Source organism: Grampus griseus (assembly GCF_964374135.1).
Source record: "Grampus griseus genome assembly, chromosome: 18".
Classification (NCBI taxonomy): Eukaryota; Metazoa; Chordata; class Mammalia; order Artiodactyla; family Delphinidae; genus Grampus; species Grampus griseus.
In genome coordinates, this window is record NC_139012.1 from 64,847,179 (window position 1) to 64,872,735 (window position 25,557).

Genomic DNA, 25,557 nt, shown 5'->3' on the forward strand with positions numbered 1-25,557 from the left:
GAAACATAAATGTCTCATGTTTTGATTCTCCGTCAAAAACAGACTGAAAAGAAATACTAATTTATCGGACAGCATGTCCCATGTTAATTTTGTTTTTTAACCTCCTTGGTGGCCATGGATCATTTCGAGAATATGATGAACGCTGTGGATCCTCTCCCCCTAACGCTGCACAGCAGGGTCTGTTCTGCACCTCATCTTACTGGCCCCATCAGCAGGATTTTGCACAGTCGATCGCTCCCTCCACTCTCAGTTCTCGGGTCAGGGCCGCGCCCCCAGCGCCACCCCCTTGCTGACCTCAGTTGACTCCACCTCTGGGATGGGGCCAGAATCGCCGAGGGGGGGAGGAGTCGCCTGGAGACAGCGGGCTCGGCCGCGGACGAGCCCGGAACACAGTTAGCAGCCCCTGTTGTCAGCCGGCGCACGAACGAGAGGAGCGCGTCAGGTTGGGGAACGGAAGCGGAAGCGGGAGCGGGGGGGCGTGTTTGTCAGAGGACGCGTCGTCGCCCCTGTGTGCTCAATTCTGTTTGTTTCTCTGCGATGTTTCCGAGGGTCTCGGCTCTCCTCCCTCTTCGCCCCCTTTCCCGCCTCCCTTTGTGCTCCGGAGACCCAGAGGTATCGGCGGCCGCCGTCGTGCTACTCGCTTCTCCGCATGGATCTGTCAGGTACCGCGTTGCAGCGCTGTTGGCCCGGCAGGTCTTCAGGCAACCCCTGTCCCCGCTCCTGCACATTCAGTTCTCTTTCTCCGGCTTCCTGGAGTCCGTGTTATGATCCGCGGGATCTTAGAAGCCGTCGCTTTAAATCTGAGCAAAGGGAAATCCCAGAAAGATAAAATGACTTGCCCAAGGTCATGGTGACAGGCCTGGTCCGCCTGTGCCTGTGCTCTTTCTGCTACATACCGTGCCTCATCTCTCTTGCCACTTCTCCCCTCATTTTATCCAGGTTCCAGAAAGCGAAGTTGTTTTATTTTTTAATTCTTTTTAAATTTTTTGCCTCCCAAGCCTGTGATGGTTTCATTTTTACCTTCATTATTGAAAACGCTTACCGTGTGCCAGCCCTGGGGTTAAGCCCCGAGTAACACAATCCTGCCGTCGCCGAGCTTAGAGTTCCACCACGTAGGCAATTCAAGTATAGTGGAGTAATCGCTGAGACAGTGTAGGTAGCGCAGAGTGCCACAGAATTCATTGAACTGGTAATTGCTGGGTGAGCAAATCGAGACACCTGACCATTGCAGGAGAGGTTCAGAGTATCCCTTCGGGAAAAGAAGCCTGATAAAATCTAAAGGGGGCCCAAGGGTTGGAGTTAGCCAGGCAAGAAGAAGATTTGCAGCATACTTGGTGTTGGTATTTATTCTCTGAGAACTCTCATGATTATGAAAACTTAATTCTCCTGCATATATATTCCATGCAGATCAGTTGGGGGCCCTTTTGGTTAAGTATAGCCCTGAAGCAGGTTAGGAGCCGTGGGGATGGGAAGAAGTAGCTGGATGGAAAAGAATTCACAGGTGAAATTGCTGGGATGTGATATATGATGAGGTAAGGGTAGGGCAGTCCGAGCAAAGATTTCAGCTGGCTGCTTGGGAGGATTAGGGTACCATTAATGTTAACAGAAGAATGAGGACCAGCTTTGAGGCAGGTTTTAAAATATGTCATAATTTTTAGAATACAAAAATAGCTATTTATGGTAAGAGGCCCCTTCAGTACAGAAGAGTGAAAAATGGAAAGTCAGTCGGAGAGGCAAGCTCTTGAATGTGGTCTTGGATGTGCTGCATTTGAAGTGCTGATGAGATGCTGTTAGTGGAAACAAGCCCAGGTGGGAGGTTAGGGCTAGAGTTTTATTACTTTAGTGTTATGGAGTTACTTCCTTATACATGATTTTCCTGGTATAAATATAGGTTACTTTCTGTAGCACTAGAGCAGTCTTGGAAGGAAACATTGAAGTACGGGTTATATGTGAGATTCTTTCTCCTGATTGCCACCTTCCTGTTATAATACCTTTAGTATTAATTTAACTTTCACATGTAAAATAATAGAGCATTTTCCTAAATTCAGTGGTACCATATATTGAATATTATAATGTGTCCATGTACTGATTTGTTTTTAATAAATTATTTATTTATTTATGGCTGTGTTATTTATGGTTTTGTTGCTACACGCAGGCTTTCTCTGGTTGCGGCGAGCGGGGGCTACTCTTCGTTGCGGTGCACAGACTTGTCTTTGCCGGGGCTTCTCTTGTTGTGGTGCACGGGCTTCAGTAGTTGTGGCTCTTGGGCTCAGTAGTTGTGGCTCACGGGCTCAGTAGTTGTGGCACACAGGCTTTAGAGCGCAGGTTCAGTAGTTGTGGTGCATGAGCGTAGTTGCTCTGCGGCATGTGGGATCTTCCCGGACCAGGGCTCGAACCCGTGTCCCCTGCATTGGCAGGTGGATTCTTAACCACTGTGCCACCAGGGAAGTCCCCTGTGTACTGATTATAAGGATATTGGTTAAGCAGTTGGTTTTCATTCTGATTTTTAAGTGTCTGATGTGTTAGCCTCTGACATTTTTATGAGCAGATCAAATAGTTTGTTTCAGCGTTTTTGGAAATAGCCATTTCTCTTTTCATTAAAGCCTCCCTCATCTGGCACTACCACTTACTAGCTTCGAGAACTTGAGATACTATTTAACCCAGAGTCTGATGCAGGTTCTTGAGATCAGTTGCACCAGAATCACCTGAGGTCTTGATTAAATTCAGATCTTTGGGCCTGATTCCAAACTTACCAACTGACAATCTCAGGAATCCATGTTTTAAATAAGCTCCCCAGGTGATTCATATAACCTCTGAAGGTTAAGAACCACTAATTTAACCTTTTTGAGCAGCAGTTTCTTCTGTAATATGGGAATAATAAAACCTGTTCTGTAAGAGTGTAAGGATTAAATGGCATGTGTAACATAGCTACTCAGATGTGGGCCTCTGATGGGCAGCATCAGCATTACTTGGGAACTTGTTAGAAATGCAGACTCTGAGTTCCTCCCCAAAGCTACTGAATCAGAATTCCTTGGTGGAACCAAAGAATCTGTGTTTCAGCAAGTCCTTTAGGTAGTTATTATGCGTATTAAAGTTTGAGAAACAGTGCTCTAGCCTGTTAGTTTCATGAAATAGGCACCATGAAATTTTTATTTACTAAGGCATCATCAATGCCTAGTATAGTGCCCAGCACAGAGTAGATATTCATTATATTTAATAAATGACTTTTTGTACTTTATACCCTCTTACTGAAACTAACACATTCATTAGTTTTTAAAGTTCTTCAACATTAACTCTCAAAAGGTTCTTAATGCCACAAAATAAAGTTAGATATTTGGGTTCCTTAGAATTGGGAAGTCTTTTTTTGCATGAGTTTGAAATAGATGTGATTGTTTGTGTTGTTCTTTTTCACAAATAAATCTAAAGAAGAAAGCAGAATGACAACTCTAGCCACTGAATGTTCTTTTTTCCTGTTCCAGTTTAGCTTAGTTTACAGATAGTGATCTGTTAAATGGCATGGAGCTCAATGAGAACGTTGAATAGATGAGAATCACACCCAGGAATTTGTTTGAAGAAAGTAACCTTTTTTTTACTGATAGAAATTTCTTTATTTTCATATTGTTTAATTGTGACGTTTTATAGAGGTCTTACATCATGTTAAGAGCAAGGACTTGGCAGTCTGTCAGTTTGGGGTTTGAGAATAATAAGTTGACATTTATTAACCATGTCAGTGTTTCGCAACTTTTTTAATGTCATGGAACATAGACAATGATATTTGTACCAGACCTTGAGATAAATGGGAGGCAGCAACAGACAGGTGCACCAGCGGCCCTGCTCCTCGCCCAGCCACTTCAAGGACCAGGTGGTCAGTATCTCAGCACACCTGTAACTCATTTGTGCTCACCAGCGGGTCTTAGGCCTTAGTGAGCTCTGAGCTACATGACCTTGGCTAAGTTACTCCTCTGGTTTCCAGTTCCCTTATCTGCAAAATGGGGATAATACCTACCTTTTGGAGTTGATGTGGGTATGAGAAAATGTACATAAAATGTTGCACAAGACTAGGCACATAGTATATGTTCAGTAAATGTTAAATTGCTGTCCTTACAGTTGCTGATAACAGTAATAAGCAAAAGGGAAAGGTTTAATTGAAAAAATTTTAAACACATAGAAGCAGCGTTTTGAGTCCTGTATTATTTTGCAGTGTTTTTTTGTTTTCTTTAATCTTTTCAGGACAAAATATAATATCCAAAGATATTTTGGCACTAACAGCGTGATCTATAGCAAGAAAGATGAGCAGTCTGTTCCAACCCGTGAGATTTCCAAGGAGACAGAGAGCCAACACAGTGTAAAGGAGAATACGAAAAAAGACTTGGTAAATATTCTTAAGGGAATGAAAGTTGAATTAAGCTCAGTAAATGTACAAACAACAAAGCCACCCAACAGAAGACAACTTAAAAGTTTGGAGGCTTCAACTGTCAGACTTCAGAGTGCTCCAGAAGATGCCCCCCAAAAGAGGTAAATTGAATTGCAATTTGAATGTTTTTCTTTGGAAGTAATTTTTGAAACTCCAGTCTTTTTCTTTTAGAAAAAAAAGTTTTTTAATTAGAGAACATTGGAGATACAGAGTTAATGAAGACTAAATATTAGTTTGTAACACAGAGACTAATAATTAAATGAGAAATACTGTTATTCTATATTTAAATAAGTGGATATCTGTATGGAGTCTAGAGAGAGGGAAAGAGTAGTGATCTAATTGAGAATTCCACATTCTCTTACATATGCATCACTTTTTTTTTTTTTTTTTTTTTTGCGGTACGCGGGCCTCTCACTGTTGTGGCCTCTCCCGTTGCGGAGCACAGGCTCCAGACGCGCAGGCTCAGCGGCCATGGCCCACGGGCCCAGCCGCTCCGCGGCATGTGGGATCCTCCCGGACCGGGGCACGTACCCGTGTCCCCTGCATCGGCAGGCAGACTCTCAACCACTGCGCCACCAGGGAAGCCCTTCATCAGTTATTAACTGCATTTAATTGCTTCTTTAAGCTGTTAATTAACAAATTATTTACATCCTGATTTGAAGGTTGCTTTGTGTCTCTGAAGGACTTCTTTATTTGAAATTTCGTTAAAAAAAATTCCACCTAGGATAGAATTTTGTCATGTTAATTACAGCTGTTTTATATTACTTCCTTTGACCAGTAATTATCAGGGCTCTCAGCTTATGTGGTTTCCTCAGAGTATTGTAATTACTCGTGCTTGTCAAAAGAGTATAATATTTTACTGATTCTAAGTGCAATCAGTGATATTTTAGCATTGTGTTGTAGTTTAAATGGCAGTATTTTGTTTTAGTGATATATAAATAATGATTACACCAGTGACATAGTCAATTCAAGTAATAAGAAATGTGGCTTTAAGATCCCCATCTCTGACTTCTCTTAGCAGAATAAACAGATAGTATAGGTTTCTATTCCCAGAATGACTTAACATTTTAACAGAACTGCTTAGTTTCTACATTGTATCATATTGTATCTAAACTACCACTGGAAAGCATAATTGGGTGGTAGAGAGTAAGCTAATTAAGCTAAGTAAGGAAATGCCCATGTTAAGTACCTTCTCCTCCTTTTTAGAAACAATATAAAACAAATAAAAAATATATACATACGTAATTAGGTAATACTCCCACGCACTTTATAATTACTTATGAAGTGTAAGGTTTTTTCCCAGCTTCCAGACCTGTTTATGATTCATTTTGCTTTTTTTTATAATTATACAATTTAATTAACTATTAATGAAGTGGTTAAAATGAGTTGATTGCTTTGCAAAGCCTCAGTAAAGGTAATTTTTAAAGTTGCTTTCCAATTAGGTATGAATGAGACAAGCATAAAAGTCCAGGAAAATTCTGCACTCAGACTGCTTTGTAAGCGTTTTAAGTTCTTGCTCCATGTTTCCACTTTAAAGAAACCAAAATTGGCAATATTGGAGGATGTACTATGGGTGTAGTATACATATAAGAGATGTATCAATACCTTGGAACTTCTGTCAGTGGTCCTGTGTTCAAAGAAGAGGCTTTGATCCTATATCAAAAGATTGGTGAATGAGATACATTTATTTTGAGTTTTCAAAAATGTATCTTTTAATGATTCCCACCCCCCTCCAGTCCGCTTTTTTTTTTAAGGAATCCCAGATGCAGAGAATTTGGTTCGTCATCGTCTTTGATTCATGATGTACTGTCATCATTGCCCCGCGCATGGCCCGCTTTTGGCTCGTTTATTTGTATTATATGTCGAACACCCTCCCCCATGTTGATACAGTTACCGTGGATGCATAACAATTGCCCCCAAATTCAGCAGCATAAAACAGCCTTTTTTCATGCTCACGGATTCTGTGGGTCAGCAGTTTGGACGGAGTACAGTAGAGAAGGCTCACCTCTGCTCCGTGATGTCTGGGGCCTCAGCTGGAAGACTTGGAAGTTTGGGAGCTGGAATCATCTGTGGGTTTGCTCACTCAGGTCTGACAGTTGATGCTGGCTGTTAGCTGACACCTTAGCCAGGACTGTTACAGAGCCACCTATATGTGGCCTGGGCTTCCTCACTGCATGATGGCTGGGTTCCAAGGGTGAGTGTCCCAAGAGAAAACGAGCCCCTAGGAATTTGTATCGTTTTATTACCTAGCCTTGGAGTCAGACTGGACACCGCCACTCTCATTCCTGTTCCATATTGATTTTTGAAGGGTTCTTGCTTTTTCATCACAGCAACTGCTGGAGAACCATCTTCACAAAGATATGGTGGCATTGAAAGGAATGCGGTAGTCTAATGTTGAAACTGTGAACTACCTTGAGTTAGTAGTTCACACAGTCACTGACAGACGTGGCTGATATTTCCCTATGGTACTCCAGGGTGCCTTAGGGCACAGTTTGGGAACCAGGGTCCTGGTCTACATTGAGCTCCCCGTGAGAGGCCCTGGGACCACACCTTTAAGTTTCCTAGAATTCTTGTTGTCTGAAGGGCACTCTAAGGCACCATCTTAAATCTTTCTAAGATCTTAACAGAGGGTTTTACAGTCATGCCCATGGCTTTATCTTTAGACCGTTTTCCTAATGCTGCCCTGGATTTGATCTCTGTACAGAAGCCATTTCTAAATTTTGGCATCATTTGCTATCTGGAGGGGCTAAGAATGAGAGATGTTTTCTTTTGATCCCAGCAGGTCTTGGCTCCTTTATGTGGGACAGTTCTTTCTTCTCTCTCCTCTCACATTTTACCATTGGCCACTAAGAAGGCAGGAGGCACCTTCAGTGTTCTGTCTGGAAGCCTCCTTGCTAGGTCGTCCAATTCATTGAGCATCTCTCTCATTTGCCATATTACTTCAAGCAATAATGTCACTAAACAAAGGCCCCCTTTCCTCCAGCTTCCAGTAACGTTGATTTTCCTATAGTGCTCACGCGGCCGCCAGGCTCTAACAGTCTCTTTGAGGCCCGAAGCTTTCTCTAACACTTGCCTCAGGATCCCTCCGGTTTCCCCCCTCTGCCAGTACCCAAAACTCTCCCATACATTTTAGGTTTTTTTGTTTTTGTTTTATAACAGCAGCGCCCAAGCTCCAGGCTCCAAAATCTGTTCCAGTTATCTATCGCTGCATAACAAACCATCCCAAGGCTTGGGGGCAGCATCTCTCTGCGGTTTGGGCAAAGAGCTGCACATAGTTGTGTCTGCTCCACTCAGTGTCAGCAAGGCAGCTTCAAAGCTGGCATCTGGAATTCTCTGAAAGCTTTGCCCACGTACAATACATTCCAGCGCTTGATGCTGCCTATTGGCTGAGACCATATTTGGGGCTCTTGGCCAGAACACTTACCCAGGGCCTCTCCAAGTGGCCTGGGCTTCTTCACAACCAGAGAGCTGGGGTCCACGGACACACGTCTCAAGAGACATCCCAACAAAAGTCGTGTCACATTATGTGGCCTAGCCTCACAAGTCACAGGGCATCATTTCTCTCAGTCTGTTCATTGAGGCAGTCACGAAGTCTCCCCTGGTTTCAGGGGGAGGGGAAATTGCCTCTCTAGATGGGCTTGTAGCAAGGTTTTGGAAGAGCTTGTGGGACCCGAAACACTGCTGTCTCTGTTTTAGGAAAGTATCCGCCACAGCCGTTAACCTGATTACTGTAGTTGTCAGCTGTATTGAAGGCAACATTATCATGATAAAATTGACCCCCTGAATAACTGATTGCATCTGGATTGGGCGAACTATGGGTACCGTATGGTTCAGTGTACTTAGGGCTTCCTTGAGCACAGTTACTCTTGTAACTGCGTGTCCTTTGTAGGGACCACAGATACTCTGCCTGTGGCCTTGTTACAAGAGATACTGGTTCCTTTGGGGCGCTAAGCTCCTGCACCTGCGCGATATGGGTCTGCTATCCTAACTCCTGGATGGCTGTGTGATGTGTCGCCCGCGAGTGCTGCAGGGGCTCCCCGAGAGGGACACCTGAGGCTGCCCTGCCAGCCTGCTGTGGTTCTGCCCTTTACCTTTCTGAGTAGTCCGGGCCAGGCACGTCAGTGGTAGACTTGTGAGTCTGCATGTATTGTGAAACCTTACAAGACCCCTGGTGGGTGCAGTGATAACCATAGTTTCTAGCTCCTCCTTTAAGTAACATTCTCTTAACCAAGCAACTACCTGCTCTGATTTCAGCTACCTATTCATTAAGGTCCCCTTTCCTCCAGCTTCCAGTAACATTGATTTTCCTACAGCCCTCACTCTCAGCGTCCTTGAGCGTTTCCAGTCTCTGACAGTCTCTTTGAGGCCCAGCTTCAGGGATGTGGGAACTTTGATTTGCAAGTTAGACATCATTTCCTAAGGTAGAAAGCCAGGTGCAGTAAAACAGTAATTCAGATCCTACTCATTGAGGTGGCGATTTTCAGTGATGTAAAAAATGTAAATAACTTTTTATATCCGGCATATTTTTCTCCTAACTTACCCTAATTTACTGAAGAACAGCTTTTTTTTTTTTTAGCTTATGGAAAGTTTAAAACATAAACAAAATCGTATGATGTTTTGATAATTATCAAATCTTGCCATTCTTGTCATCTATACCTTCACCCACTTTCCATCTCCCACGTGGTGATTTTATGTTTTTTTTTTTCCAGGTAAAATTTACATATGTTAAAGTGTACAAATCTTAGCTGTAGGAGTTTGGCAAATTGATGTGCCCATGTAACCCACATACTTTCCAAGACGCAGAGCATTTCCCATCTTCACCTTCCCCATCAGTAACCTTCTGTCCTGAGGCAGCCACTGTTCTGATTTTTTTTCACCTTAATTTGGCCTCTTCTAGAACTCGATATAAGAGGAATCATACCATATATACTTTTTCTAATCCAGCTTCTTTCATTCAGTTTCATACATGTTGTGGAGTGAGCGGAGTACTGTTCCATTGCATGGATATATCACTGTTTATCTGTTCTGATGATAGACCTTTGGGTTGTTTCCAATTTGAGGATATTACCATTAAAGCTTGTATAAACAGATTTAACCACTTTTATATTTGCTTGCAGCCTGTATTGTTTTTGAAATAAAATGGCATCTAACTTAAAAATCCACTAATTTATCACTTTCGAGGCTGATTCCTCATTCCTCCACCTTAATCTGTTGTTCTGAGTTAGTATTGTGCTTCGTTAAGGATCCATTAACTTTAACTTTCAATATTGTAACATTTTTATAAAACCGACACCTAGTGTTTAAGAATTCTTTTTTAAAAAAAAATTTTAGTGAAGTATAGTTGATTTACAATGCTGTGTTAAGAATTCTTGATTTTGTCAGAAATTGAATTGAATGATACTTTTTGAAGGACAAAAAGTTTTCTCCCAAGAAATCATTTTACTTTCCACTGAAGTAATGCCTCTTTTCTCTCATTTGTCTTCCATGTTCTCTCTCAGAAGTGAGTCCCTGAGCCCGGAGTTGGTGGCGGCTGCCTCTGCGGTTGCAGACTCTCTCCCTTTTGACAAGCAGATGACCAAGTCAGATCTGCTGAAGCAGCTCCAGCAGCACGAGGAAGCCTCGAGGGCACAGAAGGATGGAGAGAGACCTAAAATTAGGTTGGTGAATCCAATAGCTGTGTCAGTGATGCTGATATGTCAAAATAGGCTGGCTTCATGTGAGTGATGAGCTACATTACATAATATATTCATTTATATATAAAATATGCCTCATAAGTATTAGCAGTTTGATTTCTTTTAAAACTCGTGTGTTAAGTAAGATTTCAGTTTTAAAAGACCAATTGAATGATTAAACTTCTTTTGAGAAGTTACATAATTTCTTGTCCCTGAAAAAGAAGTGGTAAATTCAGTAATGTTATTTAAAATAAAGAAATAAATAATAGAATAAGACAATTTCTCTGAGAAGTTTTTCTTTTAGTTAAATAATATGCTGGTTTTATGCACAATATGATCATGCATTTTATTTGTCTTTGAACAAATGCAAGGCAATAAATAAATATGGCTAAATCTCAACTTTAATACAGGTTTTTAATCTAGGTGCTAGGTATACAGATATTGATATCTACTTGTCTGAATGTTTGACAGTTTTTCATGAGGGATACTTTTAATTATGTTTTAAATGAACATTTCTGAAGAACATCTTTAAAAGAGAGAAAGCCACATCAATCTTAGTGGTCTGTGGTATTAATAGGCAACATATAATTTTTTATTTAAACATGACTTTTTGTTCAGTATTAGTGCATAGAAGTGAAGTAAGAATTAAGTGATATGAATCTCATGTTTAAGAAAGTTTATTACTCAAAAAAAAAAAGAAAGTTTATTACTCTTCTGTAGCTACAATTTCTAACACACTTGACCTTTTTCTTATTTCAGTTTCACTGACATCATATCAGATATGAAAGTTGCCAGATCTGCCACAGCGAGAGTTAGCACAAGACCAGTGCATCAGATTCAGTTTGATGAAGGGACTGATGATTTTGTTGGCCAAGCGAAGCCTGCTGATCTGAGAAGAAGGTATTCAGGCTCTGCAGTCAGTTTGGTTTTGTTTGTTGAACTGTAGATTTACTTTGTTGCTGTGCATATTGTTGCTGTTGGGTGTCTGAGCGTCACGGCTGCATTTATATCTGTCTCCTTACTCTCCACGTCCCATTTCTTAGAGAGGGAAAGATGTACTGGGTTTAGCAGCCCTACATTTTTCTATATCGTAAATCAGAATGGGCCCTGCCTCACATTTACCCACGGTGAATAAAGGTCTCCTGATTTAGAGTAAGTGGAGCTGACTGAATTCTGAACAAATGAATGTTTTGTGAGAAACACTATTTTTCATTCTGATGTGTGCCTAACAGTGTAGATTCATGTACTCTCTCTATCTCTATATGTAATCATCTTTCTTCATACCTTAGAGAAATAACCCACCATCAGAAAAAGAAAGAAGATCCATTATAATACCTTAAAGTAGTGGATTATTTGTGGCAATCTGAATTTGGTAATTTGCAGTTCTTAAAGATGCTAAGCCATGCGTTACATAGTTTTTTGGTTGTGTTTTTATACATTTATTTATTTTATTTATTTTTGGCTGCGTTGGGTCTTTGTTGCTGCACACGGGCTTTCTCTAGTTGTGGTGAGCAGGGGCAAGTCTTCGTTGCGGTGCACGGGCTTCTCATTGCAACGGCTTCTCGTAGCAGAGCACAGGCTCTAGGTATGCGGGCTTCAGTAGTTGTGGCACAGGGGCTCAGTAGTTGTGGCCCGCGGGCTCTAGAGCGCGGGCTCAGTAGTTGTGGCGCACGGGCTTAGTTGCTCCACGGCATGTGGGATCTTCCCTGACCAGGGCGCAAACCCGTGTCCCCTGCATTGGAGGCGGATTCTTAACCACCGTGCCACCAGGGAAGTCCTAGGCCGCTTTTTAATGCAGTCATTATATGCATATAAACCCCCTGCCTACTTTTTCAGCTTCTTCCTCACCACCTTCTAATTTTTGATGACAGCTTGAATCATTAAAAATTAATCTAGGGCTTCCCTGGTGGCACAGTGGTTGAAAGTACGCCTACCGATGCAGGGGACACGGGTTCGTGCCCCGGTCCGGGAAGATCCCACATGCCGCGGAGCGGCTGGGCCTGTGAGCCGTGGCTGCTGAGCCTGCGCGTCCGGAGCCTGTGCTCCGCAACGGGAGAGGCCACAACGGTGAGAGGCCTGCGTACCGAAAAAAAAAAATCAATCTATAATATAACATTCTGATGTAGTTGCATGGCATCATTTCAAAGAAGACTGATTTAAAGAAGACTAAAGTTAAATATTTTGGGACAATATTTCTTGGTTTGTTTTTTTAACAAATTTAATGCCTTTTCTATCTTATTTATTTATTTTTGGCTGCGTTGGGTCTTCATTGCTGCACATGGGCTTTCTCTAGTTGCGGCAAGCGGGGGGCTAACTTTGTTGTGGAGCGCGGGCTTCTCATTGTGGTGGCTTCTCATTGCAGAGCACAGGCTCTAGGCGCACAGGCTTCAGTAGTTGTGGCACGCGGGCACAGTAGTTGTGGCTTGTGGGCTCTAGAGCACAGGCTCAGTAGTTGTGGCGCACGGGCTTAGCTGCTCCGCAGCATGTGCGGCCTTCCCAGACCAGGGATGGAACCCGTGTCCCCTGCATTGGCAGGCGGATTCTTAACCACTGCACCACCAGGGAAGTCCCAGGGCAATATTTAATAAGTTAAACTCCAAGTACACATTCTGCTTTATTCAATGTCATAGATATAAATATCACTTTAAATTAGTAATTCAAATAATCTTCCGAAGTCACTATAACCCCTGAACTTCCTTTGTTAACTGCTGACCATCTTTTCCAATCTTCCTGTACAAATTAATAATCTAACACCCAGAAGGAGCTAACTCAGGTTCCTGAGATTATCCATAGAACAAAACCCATGGAATACACAACACACAGAAGACATTCTGTAAGCACCTCCTGCTATGAAGTTCAGTTATTGTTTGTCAGACCATGCTAAATATTTGGTTCCCCTCCCCAACTGTCACTTTATAGGCTTGAAGGAGAGAAAGAACAGAAACTTTATGTAAACACAGACAGCTTTCTATTATAAAATAACTGTGGGGCTTCCCTGGTGGCACAGTGGTTAAGAATCCACCTGCCAGAGCTTCCCATGGCCTCTCACTGTTGTGGCCTCTCCCGTTGTGGAGCACAGGCTCCGGACGCGCAGGCTCAGCGGCCATGGCTCACGGGCCCAGCCGCTCCGCGGCATGTGGGATCTTCCCAGACTGGGGCACGAACCCGTGTTCCCTGCATCGGCAGGCGGACTCTCAACCACTGCGCCATCAGGGAAGCCCCTGTGCAATCTTTTATAATTATAATTTATAATTAAGCAGGCAGTGTTTTTTACCCTTAAACTAAGACAAATGTTGACTTCAACAACTTCTAACTTAGCATATTTTAGTAGCTTTCCACAATGTCAGGTTTTCTAAAACCTTAATATGAAATGGATCAAATAAAGATTGTGGCAAATTAAGCTGATCTTTTCAATTAGGTATTTTGGTAGTTAAATTATTGTAACTTCTTTGTTGTATTATGATGCAGAAATTCAGGTGAACTTGTTCCTGTTTTTAGTTATCAGTCCTAAAGACGTGGCAATTTAGTTAAAATGTCTGGTGTGGGGCAGCAGAATTATTTTTAATTTTTACGTTGAATATTTCATATAAAATTTTCTTCTCATAAACAGTTTTTTGTTGACTGTGTATAAAATATTCATTAAAATAATTTTTTTCTTTTTCAGTTTTAGGAAAAATATATTCAAGGGGAAGAGGCTTAATATTTTTGAGCTTAAGGCAGTTACTGAAGAGGCACCTGAAACAGGTTTGTTAAGAAAATAACACTATTTCTCAGGTGTAAACATTCCATCTTTGGAAAATGTCCTTCATGTTTTGATTGCGTAATCATCAGGTATTTTAATATTCCATCCTGTCCTTGACCTGGATCTTTCTTATTAACGTAGTTGTTGACATGTTAGTGTTGGTCAGATTTCTCCCTTGAAATGCTGCAGCCCGTGAGGCAATGGGAGGTAAGTACCATCAGCCACATGAATCCAGAGCTATAGATTGGCTGCTAATTTGGGTTAGAACGTTAATGATCACCTACTATTTGCAACACACCTTTGTACTATTATGTAAAGATAAATTGTGGTGTCTGCCCTAAGGCAGCTTACTATCTAGAAGAGGAGATAGCACTTATAGGTGCTAATTTATTGAAGTGATTTAGAGATTATTTAGGAGATGGGAAGGAGAGCATTCAGGGAATATATTTAGCAGACTTGTAGTGTTTTTTTCTTAACACACAGTTAGTGTTTGTTCTCTGTTCTTCCCCCTTTCTTCTTTCGGCAAGAAGTCAAATCCTTCACAGTCACCATTTTAAGCCTAATTAAAAGAGAAATAAGTGTCCTCTTGCTTGACATTAAATTTGTTTTACTGATAACTTAAAATAAATGAAGAAACTCCATACAAATGGTCTTAGCTTATAAGTGACTTTCATTTCTAAGGATTATCAGTTAACTTTTTGGACCTCGGTAGAAATAATTTTATTTTTGATATTTAAGTTTCTAGGCCATCTTCCAGTGGCTCATTTAATCTTTCAGTTACTTATAAAAACATCTGATTTTCCCACTATTCAATAAACTCCTTGATATTAGGGGCTGGGTCTCACTGATTTTTGTATACCCAATAGCCCCTAGCCAAGTGGCTTACAAATAATAGGAATCCGTTATCTTAAATCCTTTTTTAAACAAATTGAGCTATAAAATAAATATCCATGGAGGAAAGGCATTAATTCAATCACTGTTCATTTAAGCTGAAGATGAAGCTAAGAGAACAACCCCCCCTTCTTGTACTGTGACAACTGCATTCTGTCTTCTATGATTGATGAAAAGGAAATGCAAAATGCACAGGCGTGGAGAATGGATCACCTCTCCCCTGTTGAAGTGGCAACTCTTTATTTTTGGGCCACACCGCCCAGCTTGTGGGGATCTTAGTTCCCGGACCAGGGATTGAACCCTGGCCACTGCCGTGAATCTTAACCACTGGACAACCAGGGAATTCCTGAAGTGGCAACTCTTAAGCTTGCCCCAAAAGGGGAATTTTTTGTCAGGGCAGCTGCTAAGGTTCACCTAATGAACAGCCAGAAGAGGTGATGGGTTCTTGAAGGAGCCAGCTTGCTTTTTTAAAAAGTAAATTTATTTATTTATGGCTGCTTTGGGTCTTTGTTTCTGTGCGCGGGTTTCTCTAGTTGCAGCAAGGGGTGGCTACTCTTCATTGTGGTGCACAGGCTTCTCACTGCAGTGGCTTCTCTTGTTGCGGAGCATGGGTTCTAGGTGTGCGTGCTTCAGTAGTTGTGGCATGTGGCCTCAGCAGTTGTGGCTCGTGGACTCTAGAGCGCAGGCTCAGTAGTTATGGCTCACGGGCTTAGTTGCTCCGCGGCATGTGGGATCTTCCCGGACCAGGGCTCGAACCCGTGTCCCCTTCATTGGTAGGTGGATTCTTAACCACTGTGCCACCAGGCAAGTCCCGATAAGTATATTCTTAACTTCTTAAGAAACTGCCACACTCTTTTATTCAATACAGAGCAGCCGTACCATTACATTTCCACCAGTGATGTTTGGTGGGAATGTGACTCATTCTTTAAAGATGTCTTAAATTCTCAAAACAAATAAATGATTGAAACATGTGATATGATGGTGGTAAAAAGCTAACACTATATTACCTTACTCATAGAGTTGGTTGTGAGGATTAAATGAACTAATGTATAAAAAGCATTTAGCACAGAATAAGTGCCCAGTATGCATTAATAGTATTATCATTGTCATTGTAATTATGTTAATTTAACTTATTTGGTCTTTATTAGTAGTACATTTGTGACTTATCTTAACAGACTAAAAATAAAGATAAACAGACTGGACTTTAAAGATCTAAATCACATGTTGTATAAAAAATATTCAGTCATAAAAAGATCTGTGAACAGAATAGACATTTCTTTTTTCCTTTCCAATAGAGGGGGCAGTGAGACTAGCGGTTAATTACCTAGCATTGTAGTAAAAACAAAAAGTAAGGCTTGCAATTATTGTGGTTGCAGTCTTTATGTATTATTTTTGTTTCAATTTTAGCTATCAAAGAGTGACCTTTCATTATATACTGGTTTTTGTTTTGTTGGTTTTGTTTTTTGTGGTTTTTTCAGGGGTGCACTGGGTCTTTGTTGCTGCACGCGGGCTTTCTCTAGTTGCAGTGAGCAGGGGCTACTCTTCGTTGTGGTGCACAGGCTTCTCATTGCGGTGGCCTCTCTTGTTGCAGAGCACAGGCTCTAGGCACGTGGGCTTCAGTAGTTGCAGCGTGTGGGCTCAGTAGTTGTGGCTCATAGGATCTAGAGCGCAAGCTCAGTAGTTGTAGTGCACGGGCTTAGTTGCTCCGAGGCATGTGGAGTCTTCCCAGACCAGGGATCGAACCCATGTCCCTCTTCATTGGCAGGTGGATTCTTAACCACTGCGCCACCAGGGAAGTCCTTATATACTGTTTAATTATGAGCTTCTAGATCTGAAAATATATTATCAATTCAGAGCTGATAACATTTTTTTAATATAAATTTATTTTATTTATTTATTTTTGGCTGTGTTGGGTCTCCATTGCTGCGCATGGGCTTTCTCTAGTTGTGGCGAGCGGGGGCTCCTCTTCGTTGTGGTGTGCAGGCTTCTCATTGTGGTGGCTTCCCTTGGTGTGGAGCATAGGCTCTAGGCATGTAGGCTTCAGTAGCATTGTGGCGGGCAGGCTCAGTAGTTGTGGCACATGGGCTTAGTTGCTCCGTGGCATGTGGGATCTTCCCGGACCAGGGATCAAACCCGTGTCCCCTGCATTGGCAGGCGGATTCTTAACTACTGTGCCACCAGAGAAGCCCTGATGATAACATTTTTAAAAAGAAAGATATTTATATGGAATTGTGTGTAATTTGGATGTTTTTATTCTACAGAGGCAGTACCTTCTCTTTGGGATGTAGAATTTGCTAAGCAGTTAGCGGCGGTCAATGAACAACCCTTTCAGAATGGTTTTGAAGAGATGATCCAATTGACAAAAGAGGGGAAATTGTGGGAGTTCCCAATTAACAATGAAGCAGGTAAGTCTTAATGCCATAGGTTTATAAAACTCAATGATTGAGATTAAATCTGGCAGATGTTCAGTTGTAGGTTTTGGATATTTACCTGAATTTCAAAACTTCGTGTAAACATCTTTGTGATGTCCTAAAAGAAATCTGACAGTGTTTTTTTTAAAAAGAATGCTACGATTTCACTGAATTCTAGTTGTTGGATAAGGAAAATAAAGAAGTAAAATTATATGGCAGAAATGCATCATGAATTTCTGTGACATAGAAGTGTTGAGAACTGCAAATGATGACAGTTTTCTACTTGCTAAAAGCAGGAGATTACCTGGTAAATCTTCGAATACATTAGATACTGGGTATGAGATCATCCTTCAGTTTTGGGGAACATTACAACCTTCAAGTTTTATGCTGGTATCTTTTATTTAAAACGGTTGCATTAATGAGGCACAAGTTTCTTGTATTCAAAGCCACTCAAAACAAATAGGTTAGGAGGCTTTGAAATTCTTTGGCTGCATACCTAGATGCTTTGAGCCAGTAATAAAACATTATCTACTTTCCTGGAGATTTTTCTAGAGGTGTTACATCTTCCTCAATCAAAAGGAAAACTGTATTGCTATGCTGTTTATTTTTTATGGCGCCCGTGATGTCATCAGCTAAACATTTCATTGAATTTTTATTGATGTATTTTCAGTTAGAAGGGATTCATTTACTTTTATGGTAAGATTAAATAGAAATAGCAAACACCTCAGGAAATCTTAGGAAAATGTAGTCTGTATTTTAACCTTTGTAGTATTATGCTGCACTGTAATATTTTCATTTTTGATAACCTTTCATTTGTTTGGATTAATAAGTGGAGTGGTAGCTTAAATAGTCTTATATTTTCATAAAGTAATCTTTTGTATAGGAAAACTTTAGGGACTTACAAATCCTTTAGCAAATTCTTAATCTTTTATATATTTGTATGATATATTCAGTAATATAGAAATTTGCATTTCATCTATTAAATAATGTGTATTTTTTAAAGTATACTTTAAATATTTTTAAAAGTATTATGGCTTCTACATTCTAGAAGGTATCAGGATAAGGTAAAAAAAAAAACCCAAAACCAAGGACTTTTATTTGTGTAGGCCTGAGTTCAGATTCCAGCTATGTCAGTTATTAGCCATTTGCCTTTGAGGAAATTATTTAACCTCCTGAGCCTTAGTTTTCTCATGTGTAAAATTAAAGGTACCTCACTGGAAGAATGTAAGAATTAAATAAGATATTGAGCTGCTCAGCACAGTTCTTGGCATATAATACATAGGAGTAAATGTTAGTTCTTTTCCGCTCCTGTATGATGATAGAATTTTAAAAGTAGCAAAAAAAACTAACAAAATACAATCTATGATATTAAGGGAAGACTTTGTTCCATATTTGATGAAAGTTGGGTGTTCCAGGTCCTCATGGTTCAAGATATGGTTTTAAAACCCAGTATTGAGGTAGAATATGTGACTTTACTTAGGAGAGACAGTGAGTGTGGTGGTTAGAGACCAAGTTCCTGAGTGAGTCTTCATCTCTCCAAGCCTCACTTCCTCCATCTTATAAAGTGATGGGAATAATAATAGGATTATTTTATGGGATTTTTCTGAGAAACAACTGATTATACAAGTAAAGCATTGTTACCATCATCATCCCTGTTTCTACAACAACGATATTGTGAGGAGATTTGCTATTATAACTGTTTTCTCTTCTATACTATAACATCTTTAAATCTTAAAATATTCATGAGGATACTGTATATTTTCTAGGAACCACCAAATAGGATAATAGAAAAGCATGAATTGGCAGTACATTGTCATCAGCAGAAAAACATTTAAGTTCATCAGAATCCAAACTCCTAAGGAATTTATCTTAGATTTGACCTTGTTTCTGAGAAAGTGTAATTTCTGAAAAAGGAAAAAAACATGTTTTCTGGTCAGGTTGGGGAGATAAATGTGACAAGTGTCCATATACACTGTACATATTATTGATGCTTTGGGGTCGGAAAGGGAGGTATCTCATTTCCAGCTCCTGAAGGCAATTGTTATCTGAACGAAGAACAGGAAGGGAACTGTGGAAACGTTCTCACCTTGATCACTCCCCTCAGTACACACTTAGGGTCTTCTGAATACTTTAAGAGGACCGGCCTTAGAACCTGGAGCCTCAGCCGTTCAGTAACGTTCTTTTATATTTCTTATACTTAAATTTTAAGAGTAGTAAGACATCATGCTCTCTCTCCTAATCATTAGCTTCATGAAGATTTACTTTGATGTTTTTGGGAAAAGATGTTTTGTTGTGTATTTAGGGACTCACCATGTCAGTTTGGGAACATAATACCAAAAATGATAAAATGCATGTCTTGTGTTTAAAATTTACTTCCCAGTGTTGTGTTTTTCTGTTATATAAAAAATTGCACTTTGTTTGTTTTGCCACTTAAAATGTAAACATTGTTTTCCCAGTTTGAAGTAGCTTTTTGTCAGTTTTTAAAACCTGGTTTGTCCCTTCTATGTGCTTTGCGAGCCTAGAGATTTATAAAAGCTGTTAGATGGAATTATTCCCAGTTAGATTTTGTAGTCTTTGTTATATATTGGATTGATAATAAGATCACTTCTGTTTTAGCTTTGGCTTTATCTAAATTTAATCCCATTTTTACCACTACCCAGTTAACAGGGTCCTGCTCCTGAATATCCATTAGCCATGTACATGCCACCGAATTACAGGTGTTTTGAAATACCCTCCAGGAGTAATTCTCAGTTTAGAGGCTTCAGTGGGCAAAAAAGCTCAGTCATGGATGGCAGTCACACTTTTGTTTTTATTCTTCAGTTGGTTTAAACTTGTAACGTGCCATCCTTTGCTAGGGTATCTGGAATGTGTGCTGTAATATGAGCTAGCAAGAATAGTGAGAAAAGTTCAGAATTAGCATAGAACTCTAAAGAGGGCTCTGTTGTCATGTGGGAGGGTATAGTGTGGAGAAAATTAGGGCAAATATAAAGATGATTAAGTATGTGTTGTCTGAAACAATCTGTTGGTTGTTTGAGATGGTGGCCTTTGAACAAGAGCCTCAGAATACAAACAGGAAAAGAAATAATAGTTTTGACAAAATAGAAGTGGAAGCAAGTCAAAGTGAAAGTGACTGAATTTGCTTCAGTGCTATAATACACTCTTGTCAAAAATAATTGGTCAGGGCTTCCCTGGTGGCACAGTGATTGAGAGTCCGCCTGCCGATGCAGGGGACGCGGGTTCGTGCCCCGGTCCGGGAAGATCCCACATGCCGCGGAGCGGCTGGGCCCGTGAGCCATGGCCGCTGAGCCTGCGCGTCCAGAGCCTGTGCTCCGCAACGGGAGAGGCCACAACAGTGAGACGCCCGCGTACCACCAAAAAAAAAAAAAAAAAAAATCAGTCATTGCTATTAGCTGGATTTTACCGTTTATTTGCTGTACCATATTTTTAGCTGTATTCAGTAATATTTAATTGCATTCAGTAATATTTAAAGGAGAATTAGACACAGATTTAACCTGAGTTGATTGTACACCATTTGGGATTTCCTTGTTGTATTTAATTTCCCACACTCTCTTATTTTCTCCTTACTATATTATGTTTCTTTTGTTTATTAAAAAATATTTTAAATTACAGAAATAAATATATTAAAGTTTACTTGCAAAAAAGTTAAATAATATGGAAGAATAGAGAATATACCTTTACCTCTCAGTTCTCTTCCCTTTTTCTGAAACGACCATTGTCAATAGTTTGATAAGTGTCCTCACAGTCCACTTTAAATGGTAGTTTCACATTTATCTGTTGTTTTGGTCTATATGGGACCATAAAATGGAACTATTTTACATATTCTATAGTATGCCATTGTATGAATGCACTGTAATTTATTTTACCACTTTCCTGTTGATGGATGGAGCTGTAGTGAATCTTTTTATACATATCCTTCTGTAGATGTCTGAGTACTTCAGTTCCTAGAAGGGTCAAACAATAGGGGTGTTTTATATTGCAATAAATATTGGCACATTCTCTTCTAAAAAGATAGCCAGCTGCTCCTCCAGCTGGTAGGATGGGGGCGGGGGCGGCATGGAATGTCTCACCATTCAGCACACAGATTTTCACTTAATTCCCCTTCTTATCAATTTAGTGACTCATTCCTCTTTCTGTTTTAGTTTCTCCAAAAAGTAAACTTCCCATCTTCTTTGGGAAATGGATGGTGTAGTCATCTAGAGATATAGGTAGAAGGTGGGAGATCTAAGTATTCCCTAAACCAGTTTTAATTAATCCTCTGGTTTTTTGTCCCTCATCCCCATTCCTAACTTCAGTGGTATATGCTGCCACTAATTCCCGAAGCCTTTGAAGTCTGCTTCTTAATTTGGTTTTAGCATCTTCGACTCAGCTGAGTCAGTTACTACTTATCTGTCCACTGTCCTTCCTCTAACATTTTGCTGATACCTCCTGTCTGTTATTGTTTCTTCTTCTGTTCTCTTTGTCTTTTTATTCCTTTTATTGCCATGTAGTAGATATTACAGGGGAGCAGAGATTTTTAAAGCATGGGTTCAATCTGCTACATTTTAACTAGAAGTCCTTGTTGCTTATCTTTTAACTGTTCAGAACGTCTTCAACCAACAGTGATTTTAATTTGGACCTAGTCAGATCTGTTAGCCTTTTCCTGTTTAATCTATCTGGAACTTATTTTTGTATATAGTATCCCCTCTTTATCTCTTTCTCGTTTTTTCCTTTGTTTTATACTTGCCAGTACCACTTGGCTTTCATTCACTCATTGACTTATTCAGGAAGGATCTGTTCATTACACCCTGCTGGAACATTCTGAGTTAAAAAGATGGTTGATCTCTCATCTAGGGGAGGAGTAATAAGAAATAAGATCACCTATGCCCTTAGATGCTTTTCCACCTAATATAGCATAGTCATAATTGCTATACCCATTAACTCATTATAACTTTATGTCAGAGATAGTCAATCTGTTAATGATTTAATAAATTGATTATTGAACTTGTGTTAACACAGCTGTTTTTAAAAATGATTTGCAAAATTTTCTGTCTTGAGTCTTATATTTTAAGTACATCTAAGGATATTAATAACTAACAACAACAACAACATCTCAATCCAGAAGTCACCCTTGGATTTTTGAGAGCACTTATCACCTTGATTTATTAAGTCTCCAGTGCTACAGACCTTATGTCTTAGCCCTAACATACTCTTTCAAATATATTGAACATGTAAACCTGCCTTGTTTTTCACATTAGCCATATTGGGTTGTTGTTTTTTTTTAAAGAATAATTGTCACAGGAAACTGTTAGCAGTGTTTGACAATATGGAAAAGACCTTTAGCAAAGCGAGGCTTTTATTTTTCATTTTTTACCTCTCTGGATTGCACTTCTCCCATTCCTATCCCCAGGTGCATACGCCTTAAAAACAAAAGGAAAAAAAGTGAAGGAGTAACAACATGCTTGCTTGGTGGTATAAACTATTGAGAACCATAGAGAATTCTGAATGGGATTCAGAGAAAGATTTTTTTAAACAATAATTTGTCTTATTTTTAAAAAATACGTATGCATTTAGGGAAAGGACTAGAAGGATATACACCTTAGAAGTGACTAGTCTTGGAAGTGACTAGCCTGGGAAAATGTGAGTAGAAACTTTCGGGGGTTATAGGATAGAGAAAACTTCCATTTAAAAAATTCCTGCACAGCTTTTTCCCTGTATTTCATTGACTATGACTACTTTTGTCTTTCACCGTTTTAAATATCTCTGAGATCGTGATGCACCTGGTTATGCTAGTCAGGCATCAGTGAAGGAGCAGTTATCATTGCCTGTTGTGGATACGCATCCAGATTTGCATTAGGGGCGTCAGAGAGGCCATAGTGGAACACTCTTAAGAAACGCTGCATCGCAAATGTTCTCAATAGACGTTGGAAAGCACGGCCGCTGACAACTCCGAGTTGAAAAGCCAGTTCAGAAGGGTTGGATTCTGAATTTGAAGAAGTTTTAGGAATACTTCAGCCGATCATGTCAATCAGTTTTTGCTACATAACAAACCACCCCAAACTTACTAAAACAACAGCTAAGTTGTAACTGCTCATGAGCTTATGGGTTTTCTGGTTGGTTTTGGCAGGTTGGCTGGGGTGGGTTGTTCTAGAGTAGCTTCTCTCAAGTGTCTGGTTGGTGTCTAGTTGGTTGTCAGAGAAGGCGATAGGAGGGTTATATGTCACTCATCATCTCACAGGCTAGCCTGGGCTGTTCACCTGGCTATAGAAGAGTTCCTAACACAAGGAAGAGCAGGGACTGATGTGCAAGCGCTTTTCAGGTCTTTGTCTGCATTGTGTTTGGTAATGTCCCGTTGACCAAAGCAGGTCACCTGGCCAACCTCAAATTTAAGGGTTGGAGAAACAGGCTGTATCTACCTCTTTATGGGAAGAATGGCAAAGGCACAGTGCAAAGGGGAATGTATACAAGCATAGGAGTAGTATGTGGCCATTTGGCCGTCTAATGCCTTAATTTATTTCTTGTGTGTTTTAGTTTTTATAAAAATGATGAATAGGGCTTCCCTGGTGGCGCAGTGGTTGAGAGTCTGCCTGCCGATGCAGGGAACGCGGGTTTGTGCCCTGGTCCGGGAAGATCCCACATGCCGCGGAGCGGCTGGGCCCGTGAGCCATGGCTGCTGAGCCTGCGCATCCGGAGCCTGTGCTCCGCAACGGGAGAGGCCACAACAGTGAGAGGCCTGCACACTGCAAAAAAGAAAAAAAAGAAAAATGATGAATAGATCTTTAACTGTCCAAATAAAATTTTTAAAATCTCTTTCAATAAGTGTAAGATAATTGTAAGTGATTAGAGAGCATTTTTAAACTTCTTATTTTGAGGTAATTGTGGGTTCACATGCAGCTGTAAGAAATGATAAATATCTCACATACCCTTTACCCATCTTCCCTCAGTAGTTACCGCCCACGTAACCACAGCACAGTATCACAGGCAGGCAGCCGGCAGCCGTGTCTTTCAGCCATGTTCAGATGTCACCAGTTCTACATGTACTCCTTTGTGTGAGTGTGTTTGTGTGCTTAGTTCTGTGCAGTTTTGTCACGTATGTAGATTCATGTAATCACGACCACAGTCAGGATACAGAACAGTTCTGTCGCCTCAAGGATCTCTCTTATACTCTTTCATAACGACATCCACTCACCTCCCACTGCTGTCCTTTCTTAGTCCCTGATCCTTGGCAATCTTACTAAATCCATTTTCCATTTCTGTAATTTTGTCACTTCAAGAAAGACGTACACATGGAATCACACAGTATGTAACCTTTGGGGATTGGCTTTTTTTTCCCACTCAGCATGATTAATTCTCTGGAGATGTATCCAAGTTGTTGTGTGTGTCAATAGGGGTTGTTTGCTGCTGTTGTTTTTATTGCTGAGTAATATTCCATGGTTTGAATGTACCTTATAGTTTGTTTAACCATTCCCCTGATAAAAGACATCTGGGCTGTTACCAGTTTTTGGCTATTACAATAAAGGTGCTGTAAATATTCACGTACAGGTTTCTGTATGAATACAGATTTCCATTCCCCTGGGATAAATACTCAGGAGTGCGGTTGCTGGGTAGTGTGGTAGTTACAGGTTTAGTTTTTTTTTTTTTTTTGCCGTACGCGGGCCTCTCACTGTTGTGGCCTCTCCCGTTGCGGAGCACAGGCTCCGGACGCGCAGGCTCAGCAGCCATGGCTCACGGGCCCAGCCGCTCCGCGGCATGTGGGATCTTCCCGGACCGGGGCACGAACCCGTGTCCCCTGCATCGGCGGGCGGACTCTCAACCACTGCGCCACCAGGGAAGCCCGTCTTTGTATCCTTTTAACAGATTCTTTCACAGACCAAAAGTCTTCAATTTTGATGGGGCCCAATTTTTCCTTTTATGGATTGTGCTGTTGGTGTCAAATTCTTTGCCAGCCCTAGAACCAGAAGATTTTCCTCTGGTTTTTTTTCTGTTATATATATAGTTTAGACCGTGATCCATTCTTTGTTGATTTGTATGAGGTTGAGGTTCTTTTTCAATTCTTCTGGCACCATTTGTTGAAAAGGCTGTCCTTTCTCCATTGAATTGTCTGTGCATCTTTGTAAAAAGTTGGGCATATTCATGTGGATCTGTGTTAGTCTGCTAAGACTTCTATAATAAAATATCACAGACTAGGTACCTTAAACAACAGAATTTACTTTCTCAAAGTCTGCAGGCTGGAAGTCCAAGATCCATGTGTTGGCAGTCCATAACAGGGTCTACTTCTGGGTCCTCGATTTTTGTTCCATCAACCTTTGTGTCTTACTGCCTGCCAATACCATACTCTATTTTTTAAAAAACTTTTATTGGCATATAGTTGATTTACAATGTTGTGTTAGTTTCAGATGTACAGCAAAGTGAATCAGTTATACATATATC

The 25,557-nt window shown here is 40.6% G+C and overlaps 1 protein-coding gene across 2 annotated transcripts in view; it reads left to right on the plus strand.

The window, feature by feature from the left end:
- Positions 1–469: 469 nt before the first annotated feature.
- MRPS31 (mitochondrial ribosomal protein S31) overlaps positions 470–25,557 on the plus strand; it is a 29,115-nt gene continuing 4,027 nt past the window's right edge. Inside the window, exons 1-6 of one of the 2 annotated variants that reach the window (XM_082675391.1) lie at positions 470–662; positions 4,231–4,515; positions 9,913–10,071; positions 10,846–10,986; positions 13,751–13,830; positions 16,981–17,124. In XM_082675391.1, coding sequence (XP_082531517.1) covers positions 538–662; positions 4,231–4,515; positions 9,913–10,071; positions 10,846–10,986; positions 13,751–13,830; positions 16,981–17,124 — 934 coding nt within the window. In that variant the 5' untranslated portion in view covers positions 470–537. The remainder of the gene's footprint in view (positions 663–4,230; positions 4,516–9,912; positions 10,072–10,845; positions 10,987–13,750; positions 13,831–16,980; positions 17,125–25,557) is intronic. The other variant, XM_082675392.1, reaches the window with a different exon arrangement.